This window comes from Rhinopithecus bieti, unplaced genomic scaffold (genome assembly GCF_001698545.2).
Source record: "Rhinopithecus bieti isolate Rb0 unplaced genomic scaffold, ASM169854v2 scaffold_30015, whole genome shotgun sequence".
NCBI lineage: Eukaryota > Metazoa > Chordata > Mammalia > Primates > Cercopithecidae > Rhinopithecus > Rhinopithecus bieti.
This window is the reverse complement of record NW_016812995.1, coordinates 388,718-404,398: the sequence shown is the minus strand read 5'-3', so window position 1 is coordinate 404,398 and position 15,681 is coordinate 388,718. Positions and strand designations below refer to the sequence as shown.

General features: G+C 35.7%; 1 protein-coding gene across 1 annotated transcript in view; it reads right to left on the bottom strand.

The window, feature by feature from the left end:
* OXSR1 (oxidative stress responsive kinase 1) overlaps nt 1-15,681 on the bottom strand; it is a 97,754-nt gene that overhangs the window by 11,567 nt on the left and 70,506 nt on the right. Inside the window, 4 exon segments of the mRNA XM_017847390.1 lie at nt 2,248-2,283; nt 8,077-8,199; nt 14,582-14,647; nt 15,276-15,323. Coding sequence (XP_017702879.1) covers nt 2,248-2,283; nt 8,077-8,199; nt 14,582-14,647; nt 15,276-15,323 — 273 coding nt within the window.

The window sequence follows — 15,681 nt, the reverse complement described above, 5'->3', positions numbered from 1 at the left end:
AAAAAAAAAAAAAAAAAAAAAAGAAAATGTTAATTATTAATACTATTTCAAAAGACTATTTAGCTTCCAAACTGTATGTACTTACATTTATCTATAGTAAAGACGGAAAGGATATATTTTTAAAAGTAATGACAGAATGCACAGGAATTGGAACCCTTGTTGATGAGCACGTAAAATGGTGCAGGCTCTATGGAAAACAGTATGATGGTCCTTCAAAAAATTACAAATAGAAGTACCATATACCCAGCAATTCCACTTCTAGGTATATACCCCAAAGAATTGAAAGCAGGGTCTCAAAGAGATACTTGTACACCTATGTTGACAATGGCATAATGGACCACAGCTAAAAGGCAGAAGCAAACCAAGTGTCCACTAACAGATGAATAAAATGTGGTACGTGTACACACACACACACACACACACACACACAGTGGAATATTACTGACCCTTAAAAAGTAAGGACATTCTGACATATGCTACAACACTGATGAACCTCAGAACATTATGCTAAGTGAAATAGACTGGTCACAAAATGACAAATACTGTATAATTCCACTTATATGAGGTACCTAGAGTAGGCAAATTCATAGACAGAAAATAGAATGGTGGTTGCCAGCGACTGGGGAGAATGCAGTTACTGTTTAATAGCCACAGAGTTTTAGTTTGGGAAGATAAAATAGTTCTGAAGATGGATGGTGGTGATGGTTGTACTACCGTGTGAATATACTTAATACCACTGGACTATATATTTGAAAATGATTAGGATGGTAAATTTTACGTCATGTGAATTTTATCACAAATGTAAAAACGAAGTAATGAGCATGAGAATATGAGTATGCAAGAGTTCACGTGGAGATACTTAGGCAAAGGAACAAGGAGAAGACTAAAAATAAAAACTAGATAATCTGTAAAATAGCCTCTCATTCAACTTCTGAGAAATCAAGTATTAGTCAACATAGGTTAAATTAGAAGTAAAAAATAATCCTGAAGTGTCAGTGGATTAAAACAACAAAAGTTGTTTCTTGGACACACTTCAAGTCTATCTCTCACCAGCAGGGGCTAACAAACTCGGTATCATCCTCACTCAGGAATGCAGGTCATAGTAGCAGGAGTAAGGAGACAAAGGGAATCATGAGTGATTCTCACTTCTGCTAACATGTCACTGGCCAGAGTAACTGACATGGCCATATGTAATTTCAAGGGACAGGAAAATGCAATTCCCTTACCAAGAAGAGGAGCCACACATAGAGGTGAACAACAGTTCTAATATAAGTTGACAGATATTGGCCTGTTAATATGTGAAAGAAGTAATTTGTTTTTACTCTTAATACAGTTCTATGTAAACAAATGTACATAATCACATACAGAAATGTACTTTATATATACAAAATAAATGAAAAAAAGGTTACTTTTCAGCAAAGAGGCAAAAATAGAATTGGTTTAAGAGCAGGAGATGCGTTTAAACCAAATACTGAGCTCAGAATGAAGATGCTGCCAAAAGTAAGAGTGTATGACAGAATAGACCATAGAAATGATTGTTTTCTCCAGTAATGAGAACAGGGAAACCAACCCAATAAATATCTGCTTAACAGGATTTCCTATCATACTGACGCAGTAACCACAGAAAATAGAATTTATTTCACAAGAGAAGCGGCTGAAAGAAAAAAATTCAAAAAGGACAGGTGGCATATGACAAATTCGCAAACAAATTAATGCAAAAACACTACTTTTTAGCAGGGCACAGTGGCACATGCCTGTAATTCCAGCACTTTGGAAGGCCAAGGCAGGGAGATTGCCTGAGCCCAGGAGCTTGAGACCAGCCTGGGCAACATGGTGAGAGCCCATCTCTACAAAAAACAGGCATGGTGGTGTATGCCTGTGGTTCCAGCTATCCAGGAGGCTGAGGTGGGAGGATCACTTGAGCCCCAGGAGGTCAAGGCTGAAAGTGAGCCGTGATCGCGCCACTGCACTCCAGCATGGGTGACAGAGCGAGACCCTGTCTCAAAAAAATAAATAAATAACTTTTCATTTCAAGTAGCCCAAGCCAAAATAAAAATAAAAAATTCACAAAATCAAGAAAGCAAGGAAGAACATTCTGAGCCCTTAGCCCAACTTTTAAAATTTGATTGGTATAAAGCTGCATTCCCATTTAAGCACACATATGCACAAAAAAAAAAGTGCTTAAAATTGAAACCAAAACAAAAGCACATATACTTTAACAAGGATTCAATAATCACAATTACTTACCTCAGAATTTGATATTGATTCTTTCACTCGGGGAGACTAAAAGAAATACAAAAAGGATGGTTGTTAAGTCACAACTCAGGTTACTTGTAGTCAGTCCCAAACGGCAAGTGATGTTAAAAGCAAGTCAACTCCATTTAATTCTGATCCATATATTAACTCACCAGCAAGTCTACTGAAAGTTTTCTGGAAAAAATAACTGTCATGATAGTATTGTATTTTTTGCCCAGGTAGCCTGTAACAAATACATCAATGTACTTATCAATTTTAAAATTCTGTATTTTAAAATTGTAAGCTTTATAAGCATACATAATGGGACTGTCACATTCTCCAAAGTAAAATCTTTCTACTAATGGTGAACATATTATATATATAAGATCCCAGACCAAACTTAAACTTTTAAGCTAATTATCCAATATACATTCTCAAAGCAGAGTAATTTTGTTTACAGGCTTTAATGGAGAAAACTCTTGAGCCAAAATTGATCTGAAAGCTGCATGTCAAGAGTCTACTACCCTTATTCTTGGTGTTGGATATTCAAGAATCTGGTATGTAAAGAAACATGGGTGGTCCAAAAATAAAACATGAACCACTAGCAAAAATAAAGGCAGTGGAAATAAAATGATACTTGAGGTGAGGTCTCAAATATCTGGTGTAAACCACATTTATTAGGAAATGACCAATTATAATCTGCCATATGAAAATTTAAGCTGTTTATTTGGTAAAATAGTAAAAGTTAGCAGTAATTCTGGATACAGGCACTGTAGTTTACCAAAAAACTTACCTCTAAACAAATAACAATTTATGGTAAATTCTGCCAAGGATGGACTTAGTCAGAATATGTCAAAGATCAACTGACGGTTTTTTTTACACTTTTATCACCATTTCATTAAGGAGTAATCAAAGTTCAGGTAATAGCTAATGTAGCATACCAAGTAAGTGGCCAACCCAAAAGGTTTTTTTAAAAAAAAACAAAAAACAATTTTGTAAATACTGCATTCATCCAGACCACAAGAAAAAAAACTTGTGTAAATAATTTCAAACTTACAAAAAAGGTGCTAGAATAACAATACAAGAACATAAGTATACCCTTTACCCCAATTCATCTATTATTAACCTTTTTTCTCCTTATCTGCTTTATCATTTGGGTGCTCACTTTCTCTTTCTTTCTAAATATATTTTTCCTATACCATTTGAGAATAAGTTGCATATATCATGACTGTTTACCACTTAATACAGAGTGTACATTTCCTAAGAATGAGATGTTTTCTTATATAACTTCACACTATAGTTCTCATTGAATTTAACATGATATAATACTTTTATCTAATTTATAGTGTAAATGTCAGTTGACACTAATGTCCTTTGTAGCCTTTTGTTTTTCCTCCAGTATAGGATAGTCTAGGATCATGTATTGCAGGTAGTTTTCACGTTTCTTAAGATTTTTAAAATCTGGAACATCAACATTTTTGGAAAATACAGTCCCTCCACTCCCACCACATACTTTATTTTAATATACGTCCCTCACTTGGGGTTTATCTGATGTTTCCTTATTATTATATTTACACGAATTCCCACTTGGAATTCTACATACTGATGTGTCCTTCTTACTGTATTACATGTTCATCTGCCCCTTGTTGGTGATGTTAATTTTAATCACTTGGTCAAGGAATTTTCCTACTTCTCCAGTATAAAAAAAACCCGATTTTTTTCCCTTGTGGTGAATAGGTAATATGTGGGGACACACTTTAAGACCTTGAAAATATCCTGCTTATCAAAACTTCCCCCTATATTTAGCTTCATTGATGATTCCTGCCTAGTCCTATCCTTACAACAATGATTGTAAAATGATGATTTTCCATCTCCAATACTCGTCCATATTTACTGGTCAGCACTTGGTAGTCTACTGTAATGAAGAACCATTCATTTTCCACCATTTGTTTATCTATTTGCTATTGGTATAGACTCAAAGATACCTATTTTCTAAATTATTTATAATTAATTATTGCACTTTATTTTGGTGGTTAAATTGTCCCAGATTTTGCCAGTAGGAGTAACTTCGAGCTGGCGCTTGTGTCCTTATGAGTTTTTTTTTTTTTTTTTTTTGAGTATCTTTTCCTTCTGGCAAAAGAAGATAATACTCAAGATTCCTCTTACATTTTCCCTGCCCAAGCCCTGGAATCAACCATTCTCAAAGGAGCCCTGGTTCCCTTTAGTGGGGAATGGTATTAGAGACCATTATCTGGATACAAGGCATGTCATTATTGGGGTTTCTTTGCTTCCGGGTCGTTCAGTAGACAAAGCTGAGAAATATATGCAAGTATAGACATACATATATACATACACGTGCACGCATACATTCACACACACACATACTTTACAAAGCTTGAATTCACACCAATGTCTCCAAACCCATTCCCACCAGATTCTTTCTTACCTTGCCCTGCTCCGTACCTGTGTATATCTTCTTCTATAGTGAGAATCCTGGTTCCCAAGAACATTGAGACATTTACTTATTTTCTCAATCCTACATCTACGAGAGTTTCTGAACTGCTCTGCATATGCAACTATGAAAAATAATCCTAATAAAAGGAATCAAGGTTTATCTTAAGTTTTCTCTTTCCCCCATCAACTCCACCTGAGAACATACAGTCAAATACTATATTCATAGGTTACTTGGATTCTTTCTTTTTATATTCCCCTTCAGTACAGTTACATATTCACTTAAAATATAACTATAGACTTCCACTTCAGGCCATGATGAATAAACAGGGACCAGATTTATCTTTCTGCCTGAAACAACCCCACCTCTGCAAAAAAGACAAAATATATGAAACAAAAATTTTCAAGACATTGGGCACTTGTCAAAGAAAAACAGTGATCCCTGAAAGACAGGGGAAAAAAGTGGTGGGCCTTGTCCCCATATACTGCCTTGAAAGCTTCCAAGCTGTGGCATAGGGAGATAGAACCTAGATGAAATCTAAGGAACTGCCTGACTTGAGGAAACAGAGCTAACAGTCTGGGAGACCAAGGCAGATTAAGTTGATAAAACCGTACAAGGAAGGATAAAGCTAGAAAGAGAGTGAACCCTAGAAAGTTGCAGAGGGTCACTTTCGAATGTTTAACAGAATACTTATCAACGAATGCATGTGAGCAAATGCCTGAGAATAGGGGGGAAAACATCAAAAATGATGAGAGGGAAGAGTGCACAGCACTCACACAGAGCCAGGAACAGTGCCTATTTCCACCAGTCCAACTGGAAAAACTAATAACTCACAGGGGATTGGGTAGTGTTCTCAAAAAGGTCTTATCTCAGTAGTGGGGAATAAATGGCTGTAGGCTGAACACTACTCCAGACCCAACTAACAAATCATAAAAGCAAGATCTAAAAGCATTAAACTATTTCCAACTAACTTTAATGTATCCCAGAACAAAGCTCAAGAAGACTTACAGAAATACAAAATTGTCAGCAAGCAATAAGGTGAAAATTACAATGTTTGGCATATAATCAGATTACTAGATATGAAGAGGCAGGAAAACACTCCTCAAGCCATAATGAAGAGAATAATTAACCAAACAAAACCAATTCAGAATTGACATGGATATTAGAATTAGAAGAGAAGGATGTTAAAATAGTTATCATAGCTGTGTTACATATCTCCAAAAAGTTAAGTAGAGACACAGAAGATGGGAAAAAAATTAAACTTCTAGACTACTACAATGCCTGAGATGAAACAGGAACTGGATGGGATTAGCAGAAGATTAGATATTGCAGAAGATGAATAAATTTGAAAGCTAGCATAAAAACTACACAAAATAGACAGAAAAAAAGAATTAAAAAAAATTAAGAGAACCAGTGGCCTGTGAGACAACTTTGAGCTGCCTAATATATATGTTACTGGGGGACAGAAAAAAAAGTTTGAAAATATAATGGCTGAAAATTTCCAAACTTGATAAAACCTATAAACCCAAAGATCCAAGCTCAACAAAACCCAAGCACAAGAAACATGAAGAAAAAATATACCTAGACATATCACAATCAAATTTTCCAAAACCATCTGTAAAGACGAAATCTTAAAAGCAGCCAGGGAAAAAAGACATGTTACTTATAAAGGAACAAGAATAAGAATATCACAAAATTTCTCAGTGGAAAGATGCAAGCAAGATGATGCTGAAGAAACATCTTTAAAATGCTGAAAGAAAAAAACCTGTCAACCTGGAATTCTATACCCTGAAAACATATCTTCTCAAAACAAAGACATTTTCAGACATAAAACCTTAAAGAAATCACCACCAAAAGATTTACAACACAAAAAATATTAAGGAAAGTTTTTCAGGCATAGGAAAATAATATAAATATGGAAATCTAGATCTACATAAGAGCATTATGAATACTGGAAGAATTTTGTCAAAGCCTTTTCAGAGTCTATGAAAATAAAATATGATTTTCTCCTTAGATCTATGAATATTATGAGATTTCCTAATACTGAACCATCATTGCACCCTACCCCGTTTGGTCATGGTATATTCTTTTCTTAACATAGTTCAATTTAGTTTTAAAAGATTCATGTTCTTAAAAGAATTCATGGTCTCAAAATGCTATAAAGATAACATGAAAAATACTGGACAGAAAACTGCTTATTCTGTGGCCAAAGTATGTAAGTTTCTGTGTTGTTTAGATACCAATGTATTAGGGTTATAAGAAAGCTACTATAACTATTTCAGAACTACCAAATTTATCTATAGATAGCTAGAGAGTAATAATTAGATACTGAAAAGCTATAATGTATATCTCCAAATATTTGTTAGTCAGAAGAAAAATAGAACCATCATCCCTTTCACAGGAAGCTAGAGAACTACAAAATTCATGCAGCTTTAGCTTCCTCTGGTAGCTTTAATATAACAATACATGACAGTATCAATTCAGAGAGGAGTCACATGAAAAAGGAAGGATGCCATAGTCTCACATTTATAAAGAAACATTAAACTCATAATTGTATGTCAACAATATTTGCATTTATCTTCTAAACAGTGTTTCCAAGCTTAGAGCTTAATAGATTTGTGCCAACTTCCATGGGCAAGGCCTTTACAAACTTAGCTCTGCAAAAGGACTAGACTCAAAGACCTCATTAGATAAAGAAGGTCAACAAATATTCAATGTTGATCAACAGAGAGTCGTAAGTGCTTTCACCAAAGCAGATCCTAAAAGCAGGAAGTGATATACCAGTATACTCACTATTCATCCCACAAAAACAGTCCTAAGCAGTCAAAGGTATAATACCCTCAAATATTTATATTTCCTTATAAGCACTTCCAGTCTTAGGAATGAGTCCTGACAACCTGAGGCAGTGCTTTCAGGCAAGAGTGATGAAATGAACCAAAAGGAAGACTCTTGTCTTCACTGTTTTTAGGAAACACACATACATGTGCACAACAGATATCTAGGATGCACCAACTGAATAAGAGATACACCATTCATCCTTAGAAGGATAACAGACTTCAGGGGAAAAGCTTCCATTACTGCGCCTTCAAGTTCACTAACCTTTTCTTCTGCAATGTCTAATTGGCCATTAATCCTATCCAGTGTATTTTGCATCTCAGACATTTGCAGCTTTCATCTCTAGATTTGGGTCACTTTTATATACTCTAAATATTATCATATTCAAACAGATGTCTAAGTCCAACTTTTCATGCAGAATTAACTGAGCTCCTATTATTAATAAGCTGTTCAAGGAAATTCTGTCACAATTGTATTCTTTACATTTTAGGTGGTTAAGCTGAACAAGAACCACACAAAGTTCTAGCTAAAGTACACAGTTTAATAAAATTTACCCTGAGTTGTGAAATTGCTGCTTTCCCTTCCTCACTTTCTTCATCAAATTCATCATCACTCCACTCCCAGCCTCCATCCTCTGTCTTATGGAGGCGGCCACTGGAACCTGGTACTCTCCGAACCTGCTCATTAGAAAAAGAAGTGGGTTATGGTGGTGTTTCATGCTTCCTAAGTATGAAACTCCGTATTTCTCTCTTCTTCTATCACTTCAATCCATTAAGTAGATAATCATTTTCCCCATAAATGTTTCCATACAAATTCATATCCTCCAACCATCACCTGCTCTACTACCTGTCTTTAGTAACAACCACTATACTTCTATACTCTTGAGCCCAAACATCAAAATCCTTCCTATGTAAAATCACAGGTAAAAATCCGATTTTAAATGTCCTGAGACATTTAAGGAAAAAAAAAGAAAAAAAAGGTTTTGGGTGCTCAAAATGAATAAACCCAAGATTTAAAATCTGTTATTTTTTCTTTTTAATTTGTTAAGTCAAAACTATACTTGCCTATGATTTCAAGAGTACTAGAGCTGTGCATGTTGTATTAAGAAAAACAGCAACCTCCTAACCTTCAGCTTCATCTCCACTGGCAACCCTTTCAACTCATTTTAGCTTATCCTTTTGGACATTCATCTCTCGAATACGTGTTCCTATCATTACTTACTGATTTTTTGATTTTAGGAGTTAACTGTGGGACTTCCCACAATAGAAGATGAAAATTTAACTCTGTTATGAACTCTCTATTCTTTTCTCAAGATATACTATAATTTTGGTTAGGTCAATATTCAGTGTTTACATAACATGATTATATGTATCATATTCAGACCTGAGCCTTGTGTATTACCACTTCTATTTCCCCTGTAGTTAGTATTTATTCTCTCAGCTGTTTATATCTCCTTTTACCAAATTCAAATGGGTATTCTGTCGGTATCATCTTCTTGAAGAAGACTCTCACCAGAACCTCCTGATCTGTTCCATCCTAGACTGGTTTCACAGCACGTCTCCTATTTCAGATCAAATTCTACCATCAGCCAGAGGATTGTGCGTCCTGGATCACATGACTTCTGTTTTTAGTTTAGGCACCATCTCCACTATTAGCATGTATATTAAAGCCATGCATTTCTGAACTTATCTTGATTCCATCTTCACACTTCATTCATTGTTTGGTTAAAAAGAAAAGGCTGCATCAGTAATTATTTTCTTTCATACCTTTGAAGAAAACTGCCTCGCTGTATTTGGCTTCCAGAAGTGCTACTGAGGTCATCATGACTCCTGATCCTGTCTGTGACATTTCCCCCTCCCTGGAAGACTACAGATTCTTCTTTTTGCCTTCAGTATTCTGACTTATCATGGTAATGTGTGTTAGCATTAGTCTATTTTTATTAATTGTGTTGAGTACTTAAGACTCTTTCAATCTGGAAATTCATGACCATCCAATTTGGATATTTTTCTTGTATTATTTTGTCAATGATTTACTTTCTTCTGTTTTTCTCAGTTCTCCTTTTCTGGAATTCTCTTTACTCAAATGCTGAACCTTCTCAAATGGTCCTCTAATATTCTCAGCTTTTTTGTTTTCTGTATCTGGGCCTTTTGAACTCTTTTCTGGGAAATTTCCTCAACCTTTGTATTGAATTTTTCATTTCTTCTACGTTTTCAATTTCCAAAAGCTTTTTGTTGGTACTGGTCCTGGTTCTCCGAAAGCTCCCTTATAATTCATACACCATACAACTGAACCATTCAACGTATACAGTTCAATGATTTTTAGTATATTCAAAGTTGTGCAACCATCACTACCATCAAATTTAGAACATTTTTATCACTCCCCACAAGACATGCCATACTCTTTAGCAGTAACTGCCCATTTCTCTCCAAAACCCCCAGTCCTAAGTTACCACTAATCTACTTTCTGTTTCTTTATATTTGCCTGTTTTCAACATTTCACATAAACTGAATCATACAACATGTGGTCTTTTGTGATGGGCTTTTTAAACTAGCATAATGTTTGAAAGGGTCATCCACGCTGTAGCATGTATCAGTACTTCATTCCTTTTTATTGTCAAATAATATTCTACTGTATGAATATACCACATTTTATAAATCTAATCATCAGCTGATGAACATGTGGGTTGTTTACACTTTCTGGTTTTTATGAATAATGCTGCTATGAGCAGTGTACACATTTTTGTGTGGACTTACGTTTTCAATTCTCTGGCGTGTGCCTAGGAGTAGAATTGCTGGGTCACATGGTGACTCTGTTTAGGCTTCTGAGGAACTGCCAGACTGCTTTCCAAAGTGGCTGCACCATTTCACATTCCCATCACCAGTGCAGAAGTGTTCCAATCTCTCCACATCTTTACCAACAGTTGTTACTGTCTTTTTGATTATAGCCATCCTAGTGGGTGTGAAGTGGTATCTCTTTGTTATTTTGATTTGCATTTCTCTGATGGCTAATAACACTGAGTATCTTTTCATGTGTTTATTGGCCATTTATATATCTTCAAGAGGTTTCTATTCAGATCCTTTGCTCATTTTTAAAAATGTGTTGTCTTTTTATTATTGAGTTGTAAAAGTTCTTTATATATTCTAGATACAAGTCCCTTATCACATATATGATTTGTAAATATTTATTCCCATTTTGTAGGTTGTCTTTTCACTTTCTTGCCAGTGTCTATTGAAGCACAAAAGTCTTAACTTTTAATAAAACCAATTTACCTACTTTTTCCTTTTATTGCTTGTATTCTTGGTGTCATATCTAAGGAAGCTTTGCCTAGCTCAAATTCCCAAAGATTTATAGTTACATTTTCTTGCAACAGTATTATAACTTTAGCTCTTATATTTAGGTCGACAATCCATTTTGAGTTAATTTTTTGTAGGATGAGAGTAAAAGACCCAACTTCATTCTTCTGCATGTGAATATTCAGTTGTACCAAGGCCATTTGAAGATGATTCTTTAGTCTTCACTGAATTGTCATGACAAAAATGCTTCTTTAATAGTATCATGTTCACTTTTTGTGCATGTAACCTATTTTTTTTTTCTTTTGAGACAGGGTCTTGCTCTGTCACCCAGGCTGAAGTGCAGTGGCGCGAATATGGCTCCCTGCAGCCTCTACCTTCTGGGTTCAAGCAATCCTCCTGCCTCAGCCTCCTGAGCAGCTGGAACCACAGGCACATGCCACCATGCCCAGCTTTTTTTTTTTTTTTGGTAGAGTCTGGTCTTGCCTTGTTACCCAGGATGGTCTAGACCTCCTGGGCTCAAGCGATCCTCCTGACTTGTCCTCCTAATGTGTTGGATTTACAGGCATGGACTACCACTCCTGGCAAATATAAACTCTTATCGCTAAAGACAGTCATCATTTTACTTAAATTATCTTCCTATATAGTCTATTTCCTGTAAGTTTCTTTTTTTCCTTCTGTTTATTTTGTCCTCTATTTTTCTCATTAAGAGGTTTTCCTCAGGTATCCTGTGATCCTAGATCTATGCTCATATTTAAGAACAAAGAACTAAAGCACTGGGAAGCACGGAGCTTTTAAGTGGGTGGAGTTTGCTTCACTGCAGAGTGATGTGGGTGAGCATTTCCCACCTCCAATTTCCTGTTAGGCTAGTCAGATTTTCCTCTTAGGCTAGTCAGATTGATCAAATAAGGATTTTTCAATGTCTTGCCTAGGGGGTAATAAGCCTTAATGTTTATGTTCCGGGAGTTGAATGAAGTGATATAAATAGATTCTTAATATTCAGTGTGTAAACAATTACTTAAATGCCCTTTTCAGTAAGTTATTTCCATCTTTAACTGTGCCTGGTGTCCTTCAGACAGAGACCATTTCTTTTACCCTTCTGCAGAATAAACCTCCAGACATCTCCTGGAGTGCTGCATGGAGTAGGGGAGGGAAACCAGAGTCTAACTCTATCTTAAGACTTTCAACCAATCTTCCTGTTTTTAGCCCTACTTTCACTCTCATTTCTGCAGGTACCCGGCACTGTTAATTCCCTTACCTTTTGGGGTTCTGTTGTATATGGTAGCTTCCAAGCTTTTCTTGATACTGGCTTAGCAATTATAGTCCTCTGATTTGCCAAGACTCTTACCACTGATTTATGGGCGTTACAGTTTTGAAAATTTGGTTGCAGCTTTCACTTCTCCCATTTTTTGTCCGCTAGAGGTTTATGCCTTTTTTTTTTATTCTCTTTTTTCTTTTCTTTTTGAGACAGAGTCTCACTCTGTCACCCAGGCTGGAATGCAGTGGCATGATCTTGGCTCACTACAACCTCTTCCCTGCAGGCTCAAACAATCTTCCCACCTCAGCCTCCTGAGTAGCTGGGACCACAGGCACGCACCACCATGCCTGGCTAATTTTAATTTTTGTATTTTTAGTAGAGATAGCGTCTGCCATGTTGCCCAGGCTGGTCTTGAAATCCTGAGCTCAAGCAATCCATCTGCCTCAGCCTCCCAAAGTGTTGGGATTACAGGCATGAGCCACTGTGCCTGATCTTTTTATTCTCTTAACAGTTCTTTTAGTAAATACTTTTTTGGCAGGAGGTATTCACCTAGGCTGGAGTGCAGTGGTATGATCACAGTTCACTACAGCTTCAACCTGCCAGGCTCAAGTGATCCTCCCACCTCAACATCCTGAATAGCCGGGACCAGAGGTCTATGCCACCACACCTCATTAATGTTTTAATTATTTTTGTAGATATGGGGTCTCACTACGTTGCTCAGGCTGGCCTTCAACTCCTGGGTTCAAGCTATCCTCCCACCTCAGCCTCCCAGAGGTGCTGGGATTACAAGCATGAGTCATCATGCCTGGTATGAGGCTCACTCTTCTTATTTTTTTTTTGAGACAGAGTCTTGCTCTATTGCCCAGGCTGGAGTACAGTGGCACAATCTCAGATCACTGCAACCTCCCTCTTCTGCGTTCAAATGATTCTTATGCCTCAGCCTCCCGAGTAACTGGAATTACAGACATGTACTACCATGCCCAGCTAAGTTTTGTATTTTTAGTAGAGACGAGGTTTCACCATGTTGGCCAGGCTGGTCACGAACTCCTGGCCCCAAGTGATCCACCTGCCTTGGCGTCCCAAAGTGCTGGGATTACAGGCGTGAGCCACTGTACCCAACCTAGTCTTCTTAAATTAATCAGATTTCAGATACTAAATCAACATGTATCTCAGATGGGATTTATTATAAACAATAATAAGCATAGAAATTTTATACATATTATTAATAAGTATAGAAATATATACATATTATTTAAGAATATCCTGTGTGTCAGGAACTATTCTAGGCACACTGAAGATACAGCAATGAAAAAAAGTCCCTGTTCTCATTAAGCTTTTATTCTAATGGTACAGAAAGACTGTAAAATGTCAGATGGTGATAAGTAGGGTAAAGGGATAGAGTCATGGAGGGTACTATTTTAGTAATCAGAGAGTATTATTCTGAGGAAAGGCCACTTGAGTAGACGTGACATAAAGTGAAGGAATGAGCCAAGTGAATTTTTAACCTAGTAGCTATCCATGAGAATAATCTTCCAGATCTCACCCACTAAAGACATGACTTTAATTGGTTTGGGATGACACTGTCTATGTTTCTTTCTTTTTTTTTTTTAAGTCCCCAAGTGATTCTGACATGAAACGATGGATTATAGCCACTGAAAAAGATATATCTCTAAAATAGAGACAAGTTAACTGTTTTATCAGTGCTTATTAAGAATATCATTTCCAAGTATTTAATATACATTTCTGGTTCTTTGTTGTGTTAAATTCTCAGAATAATATCAAAATTCCCAAGCAGTGAGATCTACGGAAGAGAATAAGCCACTGCTAGACATAATACTTCTGACTTCTTGAACAGGCCTACCACTGTATTATATAAGGTATAAGACCTTTTACCTTCTTCAAGTCTATCATCAACAGAAGCCCAAACTGCCTCTTTTCCTTCACATTGGATAAGTATGCTTGAGCAGAGAAGTAAGAGTGGGGAAAAGGGAGGATTTTCTTCTCTCTGCTCTCACAGAGGTTCATAAAAGTATCATGGACAGGAAAATTAATATATTCTGCCCAAACTGAGATATTAAAGCATTCTCCATGCTCACATCATGACCAAACTTCTTAGAAATTACATATGCCTAATAAGGTTCTTTCAGTCTTTCTGTAAAAGCAGTAGCAAATTTGGAGTTCCAAAAAGGGTACTGTGATTTATACCCAAAGCTATAAATGCTATGTAAAATCACAACTCATTCTGGTAGCTAGAAACAGTTATCAAACAGAGTTTAGAATTAATTTACCAATTACTGTCTAGCATCCCCTTTCATCCTAATAGACAGCAGAGTAATACAAAGGCATACAGTAAACCAAAGATATTTGCTGAATGAATGTATCAAAGAATGCTTTAGATAGGATTGAAAGAAAACCAGTAATTCTCATATACTACTAACAATGTATTACTTAACATACTTTCAAAATGCAAAAATAATTTTTTCAGGAAAAGTGAGTTAAATTCCGATTTACCTTTTTTGCTCTTTCAGAAATGGTTGGTGCTCTCTGCAATATTTTTTCTTGAAGAAATTCTTTATTCTGGAGAGGAAGAGTAAGTATTTTGTTCTCATAAGTTTTTAAGGTACCAAAAAAACCCCACAAAAATGTTCACCATAATCAAAATGTGATATAGTAACTGTTTTGTAATGAAGTGTGAGAAAAACTTTCATTTGTTTACTCTGAAGTTCCTTTAGTACGTTACTACCACAATTTTATAAATTGAGACAGAAAATTAAGATGTAGTACACTGTATGAACCATTGTCTATGAAGAGTTTGCTGTACTGTATGTTCTTTGAGATCATGGTCCTAGATTTCCAACTACAGTAACATCCTACTATCTGATATATTTGGGAAATGAGATGTTTACAAATTCAGTAGTAAACCTTAAAATCAGAGTTTGGTATTTTTCACAAATTATATTTATAATGGCAAAATTTAATAATCATTATTCCTATGACCAGTTTAACCTAATATTTAAAAATTGATTTACTAAATTCTGAAGCAAGCATCTTAATTATCAAAGGCTGTATACATACTGCTTTCCACAATTATTTTATTTACCATCATTTTTCCAAACATAATCATCCAACTTCTAAGCAGTGAACATAATCTGAGTAACTGAGGACCATCCTATAACACACATAATCAAAAGCTGGAATTTCCTACCTTTGCTTTCTGGAAAATTTGTGCCTTAACAGTTCTGCTGCTGTTGGTCTAAAACCAGGGAGGGAGGGAAGAAAAGTTTTACAGTTAATTCAAGTGTAATGTAAGATTCCATCATCAAAAATCAGAAAAAAATTTTTTAAACAGCAAAATTAAAACTCAGTATACTCTACTTTCCTTAAACTGCTAAAAAGCAAAACAAACTTGATACAAGACATTGAATAAAATAAAAATCTCAAAACAAATATTCTGATAATAATTATTAATATTCTTTGAAAGAGTCATTAGTGAAATGTTTTTTCTGGAAGCATGATTTCTTAATAGAGTCTAATATATTTGCTAATTAATAATATTAATTTAATATTTAATATTTTTCCCAATAAGTAAGCTAGACAAAATCTATCTAACA